The sequence below is a fragment of the Pseudorca crassidens genome, chromosome 3 (assembly GCF_039906515.1).
Source record: "Pseudorca crassidens isolate mPseCra1 chromosome 3, mPseCra1.hap1, whole genome shotgun sequence".
Lineage (NCBI taxonomy): Eukaryota > Metazoa > Chordata > Mammalia > Artiodactyla > Delphinidae > Pseudorca > Pseudorca crassidens.
This window is the reverse complement of record NC_090298.1, coordinates 171026277-171044334: the sequence shown is the minus strand read 5'-3', so window position 1 is coordinate 171044334 and position 18058 is coordinate 171026277. Positions and strand designations below refer to the sequence as shown.

General features: G+C 64.1%; 1 protein-coding gene across 13 annotated transcripts in view; it reads left to right on the top strand.

The window, feature by feature from the left end:
* The window catches only part of DOT1L (DOT1 like histone lysine methyltransferase), a 57260-nt gene that overhangs the window by 30930 nt on the left and 8272 nt on the right, over positions 1–18058 (top strand). For 9 of the 13 annotated variants that reach the window (XR_010942565.1, XM_067734396.1, XM_067734390.1 and 6 more), the window contains 18 exons: positions 1972–2027; positions 4003–4082; positions 7791–7859; positions 8370–8476; positions 8625–8666; positions 9330–9440; positions 9552–9786; positions 10090–10182; positions 10993–11084; positions 11481–11582; positions 11825–11962; positions 12170–12295; positions 13145–13629; positions 13781–13916; positions 14236–14415; positions 15555–15684; positions 16390–16967; positions 17051–17256. Coding sequence is in view for 12 of the 13 variants with exons in the window: in XM_067734396.1 (XP_067590497.1) it covers positions 1972–2027; positions 4003–4082; positions 7791–7859; positions 8370–8476; positions 8625–8666; positions 9330–9440; positions 9552–9786; positions 10090–10182; positions 10993–11084; positions 11481–11582; positions 11825–11962; positions 12170–12295; positions 13145–13629; positions 13781–13916; positions 14236–14415; positions 15555–15684; positions 16390–16967; positions 17051–17256 (2966 nt within the window). In the remaining variant the exon portion in view is untranslated. The remainder of the gene's footprint in view (positions 1–1971; positions 2028–4002; positions 4083–7790; positions 7860–8369; positions 8477–8624; positions 8667–9329; positions 9441–9551; positions 9787–10089; positions 10183–10992; positions 11085–11480; positions 11583–11824; positions 11963–12169; positions 12296–13144; positions 13630–13780; positions 13917–14235; positions 14416–15554; positions 15685–16389; positions 16968–17050; positions 17257–18058) is intronic. The other 4 variants (XM_067734391.1, XM_067734402.1, XM_067734401.1 and 1 more) reach the window with 4 other exon arrangements.

The following is an 18058-nucleotide window of genomic DNA, read 5'->3' as shown; positions in this document are numbered from 1 at the left end:
TGCCTTTGCGGGCTGGGGTCCGTTCTTCTCTCTTATGCCCGTGTGCGTTTCTCCACACTGGAGGTCTTGGTTATCTTGGGGCCAGTCATGGGTCCTTGGTGGGGGTGACATCTTCCTGGCACGGTTAACTCGGGCACACTGGCCCCAGCAACACAGAGCCGACTCGGCCAGTCTGTGTCAAGAGGCGAATGGCGGCGGGGCCGGGACAGTGGCCGTTTTCTTGCCTTGAACATGAGGCCACAACAGAGCAGTGGTGCTGTGGCTTGGATGGGTGAGCCCCCATGGAGAGAGAAGCCACAGCAGGACGAGCCTGCGGGACCCCAGGACGCAGCAGACGTCGTCCTCACATTGTGGTTTATTCAGAGACAGGATGGAGCAAAACCAGCAGAGGGAAGAGGCGTAGGGTGGGTCCAGGGGACCAGGCGCAAGCTTCCAGACTCTATAGGAGGCGCTTCACTCCCCCAAACGAGACGTGACAGCACGAGCGAGGTGCGCGCCCCAGGGAGGCTCACAAGACCCAGTGCCCGGGGGCTGTGGTCTGCTCTCTTGGCCACAGAGACCCAGCCCAGGGTTCTCACTGGGGGCCGGTCAGCCGAGACCCCAGACTCCGGGAGGAGAGCAGGTGCCCGTGTGGACCCCGTGTTTTCCCAGAGAGTGTGCGGACAGGGAGCCCCCGAGGTCGGGTTCCAGACACCAAGCGCCCTTCCCAGGACACGGCCTCAGGCCTGCAGCTTGAGCGTTTTCCTGTGCGGCATCGTAAGGACTTTGGACTTGGGTCAGTGCCCCGAGCCTGCCGGGCTGTGCGCAGGGAACCGTGGCAGCCTCACGAGGGGAGAGGACCCAGCGAGCAGACGCGGACGTCTAGGACGTAGACCTCCCACAGCACCCGGGTGTTTTAGGACGGCCATCTCCCTTCTGCCCTGCGGGGCTCGGCCCCTCATGCCCCTGGGTGACTCCTGTGTGCTGGAGGGCGCCGGATGTGGCAGCTGCTCTGCCTGGGCGCCGTGGCACTCACAGGCTCCTACGCTTGGGGTCTTCCCTCCTGCCCGTCCCCAGACAGACTCAGGGGCCAGCCCTGCTGGGCGGCGCTGCCCCATCGCTGCCTGGAGGGCCTCCGGTCACCTGGTGGCTTGTGGGGTGCAGATGGGGGCCGCCAGCAGCCACCTCCACCCTCCCCCAGAGACGCTCTGTCTGTGGGGCCGCCTGTCCTGGACGTTTCCCATCAATGGAATCACACACCGTGTGTCCTTCTGTGTCTGGCTTCTCTCACTGAGCATCGTGTTCTCAGGGTCCGTCCACGTTGCAGCGAGTGTCGGGTCTTCACCCCTTTTTATAGCTGGGTGATGCTCCCATGTGTGGAGGGACCACAGGGTGTTTATCTGTTCACGTTCATGATGGACACGTGGGTTCCCACCTTTGCTGCTGCGGACGGGTGTGCAGGTTTTCCTGTGGAGGTCTGTTTTCATTTCTCTGGGGTGGACACCCAGGAGTGGGATGATAGCCTTTTTTTGAAGAATTATAAAGCCAGATTTCTTGGTTTGTTAAATGGTACAGTTCTGGGCGGTTAGGTTAATAAGGTCTGAGTTGTCTCAGGCAGACTTTGGCCTTGAGGCACAATGAGATTAGTCGGCTAACAAAGATAGTGGTCAGAGCAGTGCTGAGGGCGTAAGGACAGCCCTGCTGCCCAGGAGACAGGCGAGGTGGTGCAGGAGAGCTGAGCCCTTGCGGCGTATGCTCTGTCCAGCACGGCCGCCTCGGGGCGCCCCCTGCTGGCCCTGCATGGGCATGGCGTGGTCTCGGCCTCCCCGCCGTCCCCTTGTGGGAGCCTGGCCCCAATGCCACCGCCCCGCCGCGGCCTCCCCACTCAGGGCCTCTGCTCATTCCATCTCTTCTTTGGGGGGCAGGCAGGGGTGGGGTGCAGAGGCGAGCGAGACCCCTGAGTGATGGGCTATCCCTCTTTTCTCCTTTCAGCTGGAGAGAGGAGATTTCCTCTCGGAGGAGTGGAGAGAGCGGATCGCCAACACGAGGTACGGCCGGGCCAGAGTGAGGCTGCGAGGGCCGCGGGGGCCTGCTGGGCAAGGCAGGATGGCACGGGGTGGCACAGCTCCCCATCCCCACCCCCACCCCGGGTCGCTCCCCCTCCCCGGGGGTCATCCCAGCAGGCAGGGGCTGGAGAGTGCAGGGAGGGCCCGGAGAGTGCGGGGAGGGCCCGGGCTCAGTGCAGGTTCCTGCTCTCGGGCCTCCCCGGGATGGACGGTAGCACCGTGGCAAGCAGTCTCCAGGCCGACACCGCCGCGTGTCCTGAGCTTGCCGGCGGCTCTGCCTCCATGGCTCCTTCCCTTGTCCTGCCCAGGCCTGGGGCCGGGGAGCGGGCTGGACCCCGCGCTTGCGCACCTGGCGGCAGCAGTGGCAGCACCTGTGGAGCGCGAGGTGCTCGTGTGGCTCAGTGGGGGTGGCCGGGCCTTGGTGACTGCGGGGCGGGCGTGTCACTCTCTCAGCTCTCTGGCGGGGCTCGGGTCACACCATTTCCCTTCGACCTCGTGGTCTGGCCTCCCTCCCTTCTTTCTGCATGTGCTCGCTGCATGGCGCCCCGAGGCCCCACCACTGGGTTCCGTGCGGGCAGGTAGGGAGCAGGCGTCCCTCGTTCACAAAGGCCTGTCCTCGTCTCGCTCTCCTGTGAGAATGTCTCACCTGATTTGGGCACGCCGTCCCCCTTTTCTTGAGGGGACCGTGCTGACCCCGTGGGTGTCCCCATCAGATCAGATGGGGTCGGGGGACTCTGGAGCAGCTGCTGTGGGGGCCTCTCCCATGGGGGGCATCCAGCAGCTGTGGCCTGGCAAGGAAGAGCTCGCCCAGAGCACCGCGAGGCCCCAAGGCCGGGCTCTGCCAGGGCCCCCAGACGGTGTCCCCCAGACGGCGAGCGCCCTAGGCGCTTTGCTTCCTGTTGGAGGCGTCCCCGCCCTGATGAGCTCCTCTGCGCTCAGGGGTCTTCATCCTGGCTTCTGCGGGCCTCAGGGAGCTTCCTTGTTTCTTCTCGGGTGACTCTAGTTCGGGCAGCCCAGGGTCTGTCCTGGCTTACCCCCTCTACCCACCTTGGCCACCTTGAGGCCCTGGCGTGCAGCCTCCCCAGGCTCCGTCCCAGAGCAGGGACCCCTCCAGGCCGGCCCCACTCCCTGTCGGAGCCTCCCCAGCTCGCCGCTCTCATCAGGGCTCTGCCCGTCGGCCCCAACCTGAACCGCACCGCACCTGGGTTTCTTTCCAAGCAGTCGGCAGCGAGAGAGCTTGGCTTACACCTTCAGTGCTTCTCCTACTGCCCCTGGCCATCCTCACCCCGGTCAGATCTTCCGTTACTGTCCTAGTCCCGAGATTCCAGTCAAGTGGCGTGGAATGGCAGACAGCATGCTGCTGCCCATCACGTGCAGATGGGGAAGGGATCCCTGGTGGGGGTCCTCCGTGGGGGCAGGAGCCGGCAGGCAGAGGAGGGGACAGGTTGGGGGCCTGTGCAGGCAGCAGCCTCCCACCACCCGGTGGGCGTCTTCAGGCAGCGCTTCTTCGGGCCATCGGGTGCCAGAGAACGTTTGAGAAATGGGAGAGGATGGGCCAGGCCCTGCCTCGGAAGAACTTGGCGCTGGGCCCCCGGGTGGTAGTGCAGCTTGATGGGTCTGTGCTGCTTTCCTGCCCGGGTGTTCTCGCACCTCTCTGCCCAGGTGGTGCTCGAGCTGCCCGCTTTCCAACCCCGGGGCACCGGAGGGGCAGGCGGGGCAGCCCGTTGCCCTGGGCCTGTGTCCGTGCACGCCTTCCCAAGGAAGCCAGGGGGCTGCTTGTCGCGGTGTCTGTGTTCACGGCACCCAGGGTGGCAGTCACAGCCTCTGGGCCCTGGCACCCGTCCCCAGGCTGGGCGGAGGTGGTGCGGGCAGAGGCGGTAGGCGGCGTAGGCGCGGCGGCTCTGTGTGTGTGTGCAAGTAGAACCTCCTTTCACTCAACTGGAATATTATTTTGCAGTGTTATATTTGTGAATAACTTTGCCTTTGGTCCTGAGGTGGATCACCAGCTGAAGGAGCGGTTCGCAAACATGAAGGAAGGTAACGGACTCCCCCCACCCCCCACCCCCACCCCGTGCATCCCGCGTCTGCGCCTGCTCGGGGCTCTGCAGCTGTGGCCCTGATCGCAGGTGGTGGGGTCCGGACTGCCGTTGGGATCGGCCCTGGTGGGAAGGCCTCAGGCAGCGGGTCCCATCCATGGTGGTTCTCACCGTCACCTAGGTTGTGGGAGGGTGCCTCACAGCTCAGCGTGTGTGGTGGAATAGACCCGACGCCTCCCCCGCTCAGGCCCCAGCTTGCAGCTGCCGGAAGGACTGGGGCGGGGGCCAGATTAGCAGGGGAGCTGCAGGCTGTCTGGTTCGTTCGGTTGTGGAGACAGGGAGTGACTTCTTAGTTCAAGGACGTCCTGCCTTCTAAAGGATTCTTCACGGTGTATGGGAAACTGAAACTTGATTGGGTGTCCCCACGCGATCTGGAACCCTAACTTGGGGGCACTGAGGGCACGGGGGTTCCCCTGGCCAGCCCCTGCGGCCTTTGCTGGTCGGGTCTTTCCCGTACTTGGACCCGGGCTGCCTGGCTAGCGCCGCTCCCGCTGCTTCCCCTTCCCCCTCACACTCGGTCCCCAGGCCAGTCGAGACCCGGACGCCGGAGGGGACCTCACCCTTCTTGTGTCCAAGTAGGAGGGGCGTGTTCTCCCGTGCTTATGAAAGCGTTTAGACTCACAGGTTACCTTGGGCGACGGGAGCTCCTGGTGTCTGAGCAGACTCTCCTCTCCTCAGGAACGCGGGCAGGGGTTGTTAGGTCTTCTTGTGTCCCGAGCTCCTCCCTCTGGCGTGGTGAGCCTGAGCAGGGTGGTCCCCAAGTGAGATCCCTCCAGGCCACTGAAGGTGCAGGGAGGGAGCTGCGTCAAGGTCTCGGCTTAGCCACCAGAGTGGGTTGCGCCTGCCCAGGCCCAGCAGCACACATGAGGTGTCCCTCAGCTGTGCTTGGGGCATCCTCGTGCACATGGAGCATCAGACCGATGCAGACACCTGGGTGGGAGCCTTCTACACAGCTGGGAGCTGACCAGTTTCTTTGAACCTAGTTTGTGTTCTCGTGCCCGCCCCTGGGTCCCGTGGTGAGTTGCGCTTAGGCTCAGAGTGGGAGAGCAGGTCCGGTGTGTTCCAGGAAGAGGAGACGGAGGAGTGGCTGCTTCTTCAGGCCGTCCTCCCCAGTCCGCCTCCCTCAGAAAGCTGGGCACTTTCTGTCCCAGCACCATCGATGGTCCTGACAAGCAGGGCAGCAGTGGGGGACCCATGCAGGGCCCACATTTCCCCTTGTCCTGTGCCCTCGTGCCTACTTCTCACCTGCTGCTTTGTTTCTTCCCCGTGGGGAGGCCGGTAGCTTCCCATGTGTGGTGAACACTCAGGATGACGGCGGCTCCGTCTGTGCCCTGTGACGCGCTCTGCTCCAGGAGCGTGGTGGTCATCCCACCGCTGGTGGAGTCGCGGGCTTCTTTCCCTGGACGTCCAGTCGCACACGGCCGGGCTCTGGTCCTCGGCCGGGGGCTGTCGCCACCCGTGTGAGAACTCCAGCCTCGGGTGCCCATCCTTCTCGGGGTCCTCCTGGCAGGACGGGACCAGTCTCCCGGGCCCCCCGTGGGCTATGACCTCAGCGTGAGGTCGGATATGCTGCCCCACATGCCCACGGCCCCGCTGGGCTCTGCCCGCTCCCTTTCCTGGGGCCTGGCCAGGGATGCAGCCCTGACAGTGTGTCCCCATGCTTCTCCAGTCGTGACATGAGATGGCAGGAGTCACCTGTCCTGCAGGGAGGTCTCCAGAAAGCGTCTTCATCCTTGGGCTCATGAGGGTGGCTTCTCCGGCCGCTGCTGCTGCCCCGATTCCCACGTCAGGTCTTCCCTGACGTGCCGCAGGAGCCCCGGCAGGGCAGATGTGCTGCGCTCTGTCCTGCCCGCCCCCCCACTGCTCCCTGTCCCCGCAGCTGCGGGGAGGCCCCCGTGCCATCCTGATCTCTGTGGCGGGAGACAGAAACGGGGTGTGTCCCCCAAGTTTTGTTATGAAACATTTCAAGCAAACGGGAGAGGGGAAAGGATCACCCAGCATGGACGCAGAGAGTTTCCAGCTGCCCTCAGCACCGCCGGCTGCGTGTGTGTTTGCGTGTGTGCGTGTGCAGGTGAGCATGAGCCTGAGCGTGTGGCAGGGTCACTCCTGATGGTTTTGTGGGAACGAGCGCCCTGCCCGGGCCCCTCTCCTGAGCACTCGGCGCCCATCCCCGTGCCCCACCCAGGAGAGGAGCGTGGATTCCTGCTCTGCCAGCTGCCACAGGCACCTCTTGGGCTGTGCAGTCCCAACTCTCTAGCCTTAGGGCCTCGGGTCGTGGCCCCTCCATCTTTGTGGACGCGGCCCGCTGGGCATCGGGCCTCATTGTCCCGTGGGATGTCGCCCGTTCTTCACTCATCCCTCGTGGTCATCTTGACCTTGCCCTCTGTACCCCGTGTCCCACCTGAGTGCCTGGGTGTTGCACGCGGCCGGCTCGGGGCCCCTGGTGACATGCCCACAGAAGTCCCCTCAGGTTACCTGTTGTCCCGGAAGCCTTGCAGGGGACACATTCCTAATTTGAGCGTCCTCCCTTCGACACTCTTCAGGTGCGCCCAGGGGACCCCCTCAGCCTCTGGCTGCTGTGACTTTGCTGTCACAACCAGCCGACTGCCCAAACTCGCCCCTGGCCAGCCCGGGACCTGGCATCGCCGCCTCCTCGGGGTGGGGGGCGCCCAGAGGCCAGGCTGGGGCTCGGGGAGCTGTGAGCGCATGCGCGAGCAGAGGGCTCATCCTGATTGCTTCAGTTTACTCACCACGCGTTTTCTTTGACTTCTATATTTGGTTCTGTATTTCCTACGCTGGAACGTTCTGGTGTATTACGTTTCCTGACAGTGTTTCATACAGGATGGGGGAAGCGTCTGTAACCTGAGGGTGACATCGTCAATCATGGTGATCTCACTGCAGGAGGCTGCGAGTCCTTGTGGTTCTTTTCCCTACAATGACTGCACACGTGCCGGGAGTTAATTGGAAAAACTTTTCTGTGCAGCTGTTCCCGACCTGACCCTTCCGCATTCTGTCTGTGTGAGGTTAGGGCCCGGTTCTGCCTTAGGTTCTGTCTGTTCCTGTGGATCAGGACCCAGTTCTCCCTCAGGTTCTGTTTGTGTGGAGTCTGGGCCCGTTCTCTCTGAGGTCCTGTTTCCCTGGAGTCGGGCCTCGTCCTGCCTCAGGTTCTGTCTGTGTGTGTGGATCAAGACCTGGTTCTCCCTCAGGTTCTGTTGGTTCTGTTAGGGCCTGGTCCAGCCTTAGGTTCTGTCTGTGTGTCCGGACCCGGTTCTCCCTCAGGTTCTGTCTGTCTCTGGGGTCAGGGCTGGTTCTGGTCCGGGCCTGGTGTGGGTGTGGCGCATCTAGACAGCGCAGAAGTTGTAGAGGGGCTGCCCAGTGGGCCCCACGACGAGACCCAGGGGACTGTGAGGCCCTGAGCACGTTTTGCAGGAAAGCAAATCGTGAGATGGGTCGGAGCCCTCAGGCGCCGCTTTCTTTGCTTTTAGCTGTGAGGTTAGCTCAGGACTCCCAGTCCCTCGGCTTTTCTGTGTTCAGAGGGCTGGTTTCTCTGGATGCTTTTGCATCCTGGTGCTCTAAGCTTCACCAGGCTCTTGCTTGTATCGCGCACTGGTGTCCCCACGGCCAGCACTGATCCCTCTCTGTGTTTTAGGTGGCAGAATCGTGTCCTCGAAGCCCTTTGCACCTCTGAACTTCAGAATAAACAGTAGAAACTTGAGTGGTAAGAGCTCTCGTGTTGCCGAGTTCTTAACACATGTAATTATGAGCACCTGCCGTGGGTTAAAGCGGGGTCACCCGCCAGCAGTGGTGACGGCGGGGGGCGTCCCGGGTGCTGTGGGATGTGGAGCGGTGGCCGCTCACTCCATGCGGGAGGCCCCCAGTTGTGACAACCCCAGACATCCCCAGACATGGCCCTGGGCAGGACTGTGGTGCCGGGACCCAAGGGAGCAGTGACAAGGACAAGCAGCGGTGTGTGCGAGCCCGCGGGGTGGCAGGACCCTCAGGCGCTGGGCATCCTTGCGGCTGCTTGGTTGCCACATTGGCCCCCACGGGCCTTTGGAGCCCGCCCTGTGGGCTTATCGCCCTTGTCCTTGGCCAGGTGCCTGGGTGTGGGGAGGGCCGTGGGCACCTCCCCAGCTGGCAGTTGGGACACGCCTGGGACCTGAGCCCCGCCATACCCCTCCCCCTGGTGCCCTGGCAACCCCTGACCCCTGCGCCCTGTTGTGCGCAGACATCGGCACCATCATGCGCGTCGTGGAGCTGTCGCCTCTAAAAGGCTCGGTGTCGTGGACGGGGAAGCCGGTGTCTTACTACCTGCACACCATCGACCGCACCATAGTGAGTGGCACCCCTTCCTCCCCGACCCGCCTCTCAGCGCTCACCGCGCCCGTCACTGCCTGACGTCGGTGGGTCTGGGGTGTGGCTCTTGTCCTGACAGGGTTTTCCATTGCTAATGAGACGTTTTCTTTTCCTTTTCCATTTTTAGCTTGAAAACTATTTTTCTAGTCTGAAAAATCCAAAACTCAGGGTAAGTTTGTGTATTTGTCCTTGATCTCTAAGCTGACCAGGGCCCGAGGCATCCCGAGTAGCCGGGCGTGGGCCTGGGCGCTGGGGCCCCCTGGCTGTGGCGGCCACGTCTTGAGCAGCTGCACCCTGGCCACGTTTCTTGAGAGATTTGGGGGGAGATAGGTTGGAGTTACAGCCTTTCAAAATGTCCCGCGGCCTCGTGCTCATCACTTTGTCTCTGAACCTCGTGGGACGTCTGTCCCAGTGACTTTCTCTTTGGAGGCTCAGACAAGCACGTGAGCCTTGAAGGAGCCCCCCGCCCAGGCCCTTCCTGCCGTACTAGGGCCTCTGGGTCAGGGCATGGTGATGGCCACCCCCACCTGGAGACAGAGGACGGCCTTGAGGGTGGCCCTGTCCTCCCTCCTGTTGCCGTGGGTGTCCCGCAGCCCTCGCCTGTGGACAGCGTGCCCCTCGGTGGGGAGGTGGTTGTGGGGACCTTGGGACCACCCGCCACGGGGGTGGCCAGGCCAGGCCGTCCGGGGGCCCACTGGGTTCCCAGCAGAGACTGGGTGTGGGGTGTGTGTACCTCGCTTTCCCCCAGGGCCAGGGCTGCAGGGCCCCTGCAGGCAGGAGGGTCTCCGCGGTGCCCACGGTTCAGAGGACGAGCCCCCCGCTTACTCCCCAGGAGGAACAAGAGGCAGCTCGGCGCCGGCAGCAGCGGGAGAACAAGAGCAACACGACCACCCCCACCAAGGTGCCCGAGAGCAAGACGGCCATGCCCGCCGACACCCCCATGGTGAGCGCCCCGCCCCCGGCCAGATGGGGCGGCCCCGGTCTCGGAGGAGGGAGCCAGGCTGCCCCCGGGAGCCCACATCGCCGGCTGGTCCCTCATGTGGTCTTCCGCTAGGACTCTGGTGCTGAGGAAGAGAAAGCCGGGGCGACCACTGTCAAGAAGCCATCTCCCTCCAAGGCCCGGAAGAAGAAGCTGAACAAGAAGGGCCGGAAGATGGCCGGCCGGAAGCGCGGACGTCCCAAGAAGATGAGCACCGCCAACCCCGAGCGCAAGCCCAAGAAGACCCAGAGCGCACTGGACCTGCTGCACGCCCAGACTGTGTCGCGGGCGGCGTCACCCTTGCCGCAGGGTGAGTGCCTCCTCGCCCCCGCCCCGCTGTGCTCTGGGGTCCCGGGGAGCCTCACTGCTGTCCCTTTTCCTGCTGGCCCGGGCAGAAGCCACTGCGACAGCGTCTGTGCTGAGTACTCGGAGATGGGGGTGGGGGGGCTCCAGCTCCAGAGCCTCCCGAGGGCTCTCCAGGGGTCCCGTGCAGAAGCCCCGCTCAGGCAGGGCGAAGTGCCGTGGTTTGGGGTCTGGTGGCGGCTTGGCTGGGCAGCTGGGGCATCGCGCAGGGCCTGGCGTCTAGAGAGCGTGACCCGCTGTCTCCCCGCAGGCGCCCCCTACCAGCTACCTCCCAGCACGCAGCGACGCCCCCCTGAGCAGCTGCTGCTGGCGCCCGCCCCGCCTGCCCTACACCGGCTGCTAGGTGAGCCGCCCCAGGGGGGCGCGGGGGGAGGCCGGGCGGACGGGGTGGCTTGTTCGCAGACCCCCTGGGAAACCCACGCTGCATGGCCAAGCGCACCACCCCCAGGGCTCAGGCTCAGTCCTGCCAGGGCACGCCTGGGCTTCGGGGTCAGCGGGGCCCGTGCGGCAGTCTGAGGCTGCAGTCCTGCCCCAGGGGAAGTGAGGCCACATCTGGGGGCATCATCACAACTGGAGGGGTGGCTCCTGGCGTCAAGAAGGTGGAGGCCAGGGATGCTGTTCCACCACCCACGGTGCCCAGGGTGCCCCGCAGAGAAGGACCCAGCCCCGTGTCTGCAGTGTCAGGGAGACCTGTCCGGGATGAGCCCGGTGCCCCGAGGGAGCAGGGCCCTGTCCTGCCGAGTCGAGCTCGTGCTCACGTGGCTGGGCTGCCTTGAGATGCCTCGTCCCTTCAGAAAGTGGATGAAGGAAACTCCTGTACAATTTTCTCAATTCAACATTGGTAGCATATGTTTACCGAGAAGACCGGCAGACTGGCTGACCACAACCCATGTGTCCTTGGGGAGAACGAAAACGCGGGCTGGGGATGGCAGGAGCTGTGAGGGTCCCCACGTGGGCGCGAGCCCCACGTGGCGGCAGGACATGCTGAGGCAGTGTGGGGACACGGGCCCCGGCACGACAATGGCACCATGCGACCCCAGCACCGCTCGGGCCCTGGGGAACCTGCGCATCGTTTCCGAACTCCACCCACCCCCGCCTCGAGCCTCAGCTGGAGGGTTTCTGAGTTAAAACCTTGTCTTGGCTCCCCTCGTAGAATCCTTCAAGATTCAGTACCTACAGTTCCTGGCGTACACAAAGACCCCTCAGTACAAGGCCAACCTGCAGCAGCTGCTGGACCAGGAGAAGGTGAGCCGCACGTGGTGCTGCCAGACCCAGCTGCCCTTACCTACGGGGTCCGATGGCCCCGGGGCCGCGGCTGGCCGGGCCCTGCTGCCCCGTTTGAGGCGTCCTCGTCTGGGGACAGTGTGCCCTGCAGCCTCGGTGGCGGAGCTGGGGTGGGGGGCTGTGAGGTGCGGCCGCCCTCATGCGGGCCTGCTGCGGGCACCCCAGCTTTCCTGAGGGCGGGAAGCGTCAGGCTCTGTGGCTCCTGGTAACGTGGTGCTACGTTCCGGGGTGAGGCCCGGATGGGGGTCTGGCCAACCTCCTCACGGGTGCGTGTCTGCCACCGTGTCCGCCAGGCGGGCTGCAAGTCGGGCGGGGTGCCCGTCCCGGGGGCCTCACGCTCATGGCCCTGCCCCGCAGGAGAAGAACGCCCGGTTGCTGGGCGCCGTGCAGCAGCTGTTCGGCCACTGCCAAGCTCAGAAGGAGGAGATCAAGAGGCTTTTCCAGCAGAAACTGGATGAGGTAGGCGCCCTGCCCTGGCCACCCTGAGGCCACGCAGACGGCCCTGGTGCGGGATGGAGGGCAGGCAGGCCCAGGGCCCAGCCGGACGTCTGGCCAAGATCCAGAGGGACTGGTGCCCTCCTGGTGCTCTTCACCTTGAGTCTCCCTGATGGAGAGGCCCGGAGGTGGTCAGAGGGAGGCTTCCTGCCTCGCGATGCCCCTGGCCCCCGTGAGAGCCCCCCTTTGCCGTCGTTTGTCCTCAGCTGGGAGTGAAGGCGCTGACCTACAACGACCTGATCCAAGCGCAGAAGGAGATCTCAGCTCACAACCAGCAGCTGAGGGAGCAGACGGAGCAGCTGGAGAAGGGCAACCGGGAGCTGAGGAGCCAGAGCCTGCGGCTGGTGCGCTGGCGGGACTGGCGGTCTGCCCGAGGCGGGGCCCCCCAGGCCGGGCCGGGTCTCGGGATGGAGAGATGACCGAGGGCAGCCCCCGAGTCTGCGGCAGTGGGTCTTGGCAGCCCCCCGCCCCCCGTCCCCGTCCTCCCTCAGGATCCTCGCGGGGCGTCCAGGGGCCTCCGACGCCTCACGGCTGCCCACCCATCCCCACAGCTCAAGGCACGGTGCGAGGAGCTGAAGCTGGACTGGTCCACGCTGTCCCTTGAGGGCCTGCTGAAGGAGAAGCAGGCCCTGAAGAGCCAGATCTCGGAGAAGCAGAGGCACTGCCTGGAGCTGCAGGTAGGAAGCCTGTCGGAGGTGGGGGGGGGGGGGGCTCCGGGCTTCAGCTGGGGCGCCGGGACCAGCGTCCTAGGCCCAGTCCCCGCCGCACCGCCCAGGCTTGCGAGCGCCTTGTTTCTGAGGCCGCCGGTGGCGGCCCTCGCTTGCACCATGAGAGCGGCTCATACTGACGAGGTGAGCAGAGGATGGTGCAGGAAGGAAGGACGGACAGATCAGCACGCAGGTGCAGGCTTTCCGGAAGCCCGTCTGCAGGCCGAGGCCTCCCACCACTTTGCGTCTCCCCAGCGAGGTTTCGTGATTTACGTGAAGCTTTCGCTGTTGCCCGGCCCTGGGGGCTCTTTCAGGGATGGGTTACTGCAGAATGGCACTGCAGTGAATTCCTCTGCACCGGAGGCTGCTCTGGAGGCTATGTCCCTAAAGACACGCGTCCCCCAAGTAGCCGTTGGAGCGGCTGTAGGTCACGGGATACGGTGTTGCGCTGCCTCCTGTGGTGGCCCGGCCCTGCTGCCAGCCTGTGTGCAGGAGTCTCAGGAGGCTGCACGCTGGGCCCTCACGCTCCTGTGTCACCGAGAGGCGGCCCGAAGCTGTGGGCCCTTGATTCATTGTGGGGAGAGCCAAACGATGCCTCAGGCCCCAGCCCCCGGGGCCTATACCTTACCCTCGCAGTCACAGTGACAGCCACGGAGCCTGGGCCCCTCGCTTCCTCAGGCCGGCGCGTCTGCCCGTCACACTAGCCGGCCCATGTCCCTCTAGCCGGCCCACGTCCCTGTCGCTCTTGCATGACCATCCCTGCCAGTGAGGTGCTGGGCATGGGGCCTCTCAGGCCTGACGCCTCCTCTCGTCCCCCAGATCAGCATTGTGGAGCTGGAGAAGAGCCAGCGGCAGCAGGAGCTCCTGCAGCTGAAGTCCTGCGTGCCGCCCGACGACGCCCTGTCCCTGCACCTGCGCGGGAAGGGTGGCCTGGGCCGAGAGCCGGAGGCCGAGCCCGGCCGGCCACACCTGGAGCTGGACTGTGCCAGGTTCTCCCTGCCCCACTTGAGCAACATGAGCCCGGAGCTGTCCATGAACGGCCACGCGGCCGGCTATGAGCTCTGCGGCGCGCTGAGCCGGCCCTCGCCCAAGCAGAACACCCCCCAGTACCTGGCCTCCCCCCTGGACCAGGAGGTCGTGCCCTGCACCCCGAACCACAGTGGCCGGCCGAGGCTCGAGAAGTTGTCCGGCCTGGCCCTGCCCGACTACACCAGGCTCTCCCCGGCCAAGCTGGTGCTGCGGCGCCACCTGAGCCAGGACCACACAGCCAACAGCAGGGCGACCGCCAGCGAGCTGCACTCACGGTGAGCTTGTGGTGGGGGGCCTTCTGAGCGGGGGATCGTCAGTTTGGAAGAGAATCTCGGGGGTTGTTAGGCCCAGGCGGCCAGCTCTGAACGCAAAATTGTGGCTCTGAGGGCTCCCCAGAAAATGACCGAGGACACCTCTCGTTTCCAGAGCTGAGCATGCCAAGGAGAACGGCCTCCCGTACCAGAGCCCCGGCATCGCCAACGGCATCAAACTGAGCCCACAGGACCCTCGGCCCTCGTCCCCTGCGGCCTTGCAGATGACGGGAGAGAAGGGCAGTGAGAAGGTGAGGCCACCGCTCTTGTGAAAGTGCCCACGCGTGGGGTGGAGTAGGGCTGAGAGGGAAGGTGGGAGGCTGCCTGGCCGCGCCCTAACCCTGGGGTGAGGCTGGAAGAGTGGGATTGTCTCTGGGGAAAGGAGAGGCCGGGTTGAGCAACAGGGGAAGGGAAAAGCCTGTTGCACTCCTGTGATGGGGTGTGTGCTGGGGTGATGGGTGGGGGCCCTGGCAGGTCGGGAGGATCGCTTTGGGGTGGGGGTGACTTGTCACTGGTTGGAGGGCTGCTGTGTCCCTCGGGGCGGTGCTCAAGGCCCAGTTTCCTGGTCAGCGGGAGCAGGCTGGCCCGGTGGTGTGTCTGCAGGGTTTGAAGGAGCGCACCTACGCCAGCAGTGGGGAGGCCATCACCAGCCTGCCCGTCAGCATCCCGCTCAGCACCGTGCAGCCTAGCAAGCTGCCAGTCAGCATCCCTCTGGCCAGCGTGGTGCTGCCCAGCCGCGCCGAGAAGGTGGTGAGTGAGGCCCTCGGCCTGGAAGCCTGGCGTCCCCAGGCACCGTGTGTAGGCGCCAGGAGAGCCGGTGCTCTTGTTCTTCCCCTCGAGGCCCAGAGCCTTCTTGTTCAATTGCACGTGGTTAAGTTTGGAGCTTACCGTGATGCCCGAGAAAAACAGAATGTCTGATGTCCACATTTAATTCCAGTAACATTTTGCCACTTTTATTTTAGATCCTTTTAGTAAAAGGTGACATGTGCAAACGGAGAGGGACTAAAACTTCCAGATTCTGTAGAAACTTCTCCCTTTCCTTCTAGTTCACATGTGCATTCAGCGTCACACGCATGGACTTGGAAATGACACTCTCCTGTGGAGTGGGCTGTTCGTGTTTATGGAGATGTCACTCACACACAACTCACCCACCTAAGGTGTTCGGTGCAGTGGGTTTTAGTACATTCACCAGTCGTGCAGCCATCTCTAGTTCCAGAACATTCCATACCCCCAAAAGGAAGCCCATCCCCACCAGCAGTCACCCCCATCCCCTCCCCAGCCCCTGACAACCAGGAGCCTACTGTCTGTCTCTGTGGATCTGCCTGTTCTGAATATTTCCTGTCAGTGGAATCACAGACTGTGTGTCCTTCTGTGTCTGGCTTCTCTCACTGAGCATCGTGTTCTCAGGGTCCATCCACGTGGTAGCGAGTGTCAGGGCTTCTCTCCTTTTCGTGGCTGAGAGATGTTCCACCATACAGACGGACCACATTGTGTGCATCCGTCACCTGTTGGTGGTCATCTGGGGTGTTTCCACTTCGGGGCTGTTGTGAATTGTGCTAATGAGGACATGCGTGTGCGGGTTTTGTGTGGGTACTTGCTGTTGTCTGGCTCCATGTAGGAGTGGAGTTGCTGGGTCAGATCATAACGGCTGCCCTCACTGCTCTCCCTGCCCATTTATCCCTGGCCCAATGCTTGCCTGTTAGCCAGGGCCATCCCTTAGAACCGAGGTCAGACACCTGTGCCTCACCTCGTGAGAACCTTCCCGTGGCTGCCCACCAGGCTCACACCCTGAGCGGCCACTTGCCCTTCCGTGCTCGTGGCCTCGGGCCCTTGGCACGTCCTGTGGCGTATGGCCGGATCAGCTGAGAACCTGCATTTTCTCTCCGCAGAGAAGCACCCCCAGCCCCGTGCCGCAGGCCCGAGAGTCCTCGTCCACACTGGAGAAGCAGATGGGTGCTGGCACCCACGGCTCCGGGTGCAACGCTGCTGGGAGCAGAAGCCTCGCCCTGGCCCCCGCAGGTTAGGGCTCCCTCCCGTGCGAGGACCCAGAGGTGCTGGGTGGGCTCAGCATGTCAGCTGCACAGCGTGGCCCGGGGCTCGGGGCCTCCGAGCTGGGCTGTCCCGCTCTGCTCATCTCAGCTGGCTGTGTTCGGCCTGGGCCCATGCCAGTCCTCTGGGCGATGGCGTCCTCATCCAACCGCGTTCCAGCCGGTTCTGCTCCTCCTCAGAGAGCTTCGAGTGAGGCTTCCGGGCGGGGCCCTGCGACCTAGAGGGTGCCTGTCACCACTGCCCAGCCATGGATCCCATCGGGGGCAGCGGGCATGTGTGGTCAGGTTGCTTGCCTGTGTCCACATGGCCTGATCTATGCCTGTTCTTCTGGGGATAAAGAGCACAGTGAGGAGGCTGCTGTTGGGACGGGCGTCCCGCCTCTGGCGCTGCTGCTCTCGCGTGGGGAGGGCGTCACCGCTGGTGGTGCCCGGGGTCCACCGGCTTGTGCGTGAGCTCCAGGGCCCAACCAACCCAGGCCCAGAAGTGGGAAGAGCACACAAGTGACGGCCCAGGGGTCCCCACTTGTCCTCACCCGAACCTGGTTCCGTGGTGCCGTCTCAAGGTGCTGGGCACTGAGCATGCGGAGAGCTGAGCTTCCTTGCGCTCCGCCGGGTTCGGCCAGGTGGGCATCCTTTCCCGGACGAGCTCCCCTGAGAAAGCGTGTCCTTCCTACAGGCTTTGCCTACGCCGGCTCAGTGGCCATCAGTGGGGCCCTGGCAGGCAGCCCGGCACCACTCGTCTCTGGAGCCGAGCCCCCCGCCCTGGACGAGTCCTCCAGCTCCGGAAGCCTCTTTGCCACTGTGGGGTCCCGCAGCTCCACCCCTCAGCACCCCCCCCTGCTGGCGCAGCCCCGCAACTGCGGCTCGGCCTCGCCCGCCCCCCAGCTCTGCGCCAGTCCCCGGCTCGGCGCCCAGGGCCCGCTCCCCGACACCAGCAAAGGAGACCTGCCCTCTGAGGCCGGCTTCTCGGATCCCGAGAGTGAAGCCAAGAGAAGGATCGTCTTCACCATCTCGGCCGGCTCTAGCAGCGCCAAGCAGTCACCTTCCAGCAAGCACAGCCCTCTGTCCTCGGGCGCCCGCGGTGACGGCGGCCAGAGCCACGGGCAGGACAGCCGCAAGAGGGGCAGGAGGAAGCGGGCAGCGGCAGGGACCCCCGGCTTCAGCTCGGGCGTGTCCCCCAAGCGCCGGGCCCTGCCGTCCGTCGCCGGCCTCTTCACCCAGTCTTCAGGGTCCCCCCTGAACCTCAACTCCATGGTGAGGCTGGGAGTGGCGTTGGGGGCGGTAGGTCCAGGGCGCTCCAGGGGCCTGCTGACGGGCTTGTGCGTCTGACCCCTCAGGTCAGCAACATCAACCAGCCCTTGGAAATCACGGCCATCTCGTCCCCCGAGAGCTCCCTGAAGAGCTCGCCTGTCCCTTACCAGGACAACGACCAGCCGCCCGTGCTCAAGAAGGAGAAGCCCCTGAGCCAGACCAACGGGGCCCACTATTCCCCGCTGACCTCGGATGAGGAGCAGGGCTCTGAGGACGAGCCCAGCAGTGCCAGGCGAGTGGGGCCGACGGGGCAGGTCCCTGTGGCCAGGACGCGGGGCAGGCAGCTTCCCACCTGCTGCTGGGTGGTGGGCACAGGGTCCCGACCTCACTTGGGGCACTTCCTGGAGCAGACAGGCCCCTTCCTGGATCGTTCACTTTAACTGTGTAAGAAACAGCCCGTGAAGGGCCCAGGGCATCTGAGAGCCTCTCGCCACGTACGTGTGGGGCAGGGCTGACCCCTGAGTCTGTAGCTCCCGGGGCGGCGGCGCGAGGCGGGTGTTTCTTGGTGGCAGAGAGAAGGGGAGGGCGGCCGCCACAGCGCAGAGCCAAGAGGCAGGCGTGCAGGCTCCCATCAGTGCCTGGTGTCCACTCAGCTGACGGTGAAGAGTGCTTTCTTCCTGGGTTTTTTTTTTCAATAACAGCTTTATTAGGTATAATTCATATACCACACTGCGCGCTTGAAACGTGCGACCCAGTCGTCTTTGACGTATTCGTGGGGTTGTGCAGCCATCACGGCTGTCGGTTTTAGAACATTTTCATCACCACAGAAAGAACCCCTGTACCCTTAAACACTTGACTCCCCAGCCCCTCCCCCAGTCCCTGGCCCCCACAATCTACTTCCTGTCTCTGTGGATCTGACTCCTCTAGGGACCCCGTGAGTGGGATCAGGCAGCATGTGTCCTGTGTCTGGTTTATTTCACTGAGCATCCTGTCCTCAGGTTCATCCGTGGTGTAGCAGGTGTCAGAACCTCCTTCCTTTCTGTGTGTATATATCACGTTTTGTTTATCCACCGTGTGTCCGTGGACGCTTAGGT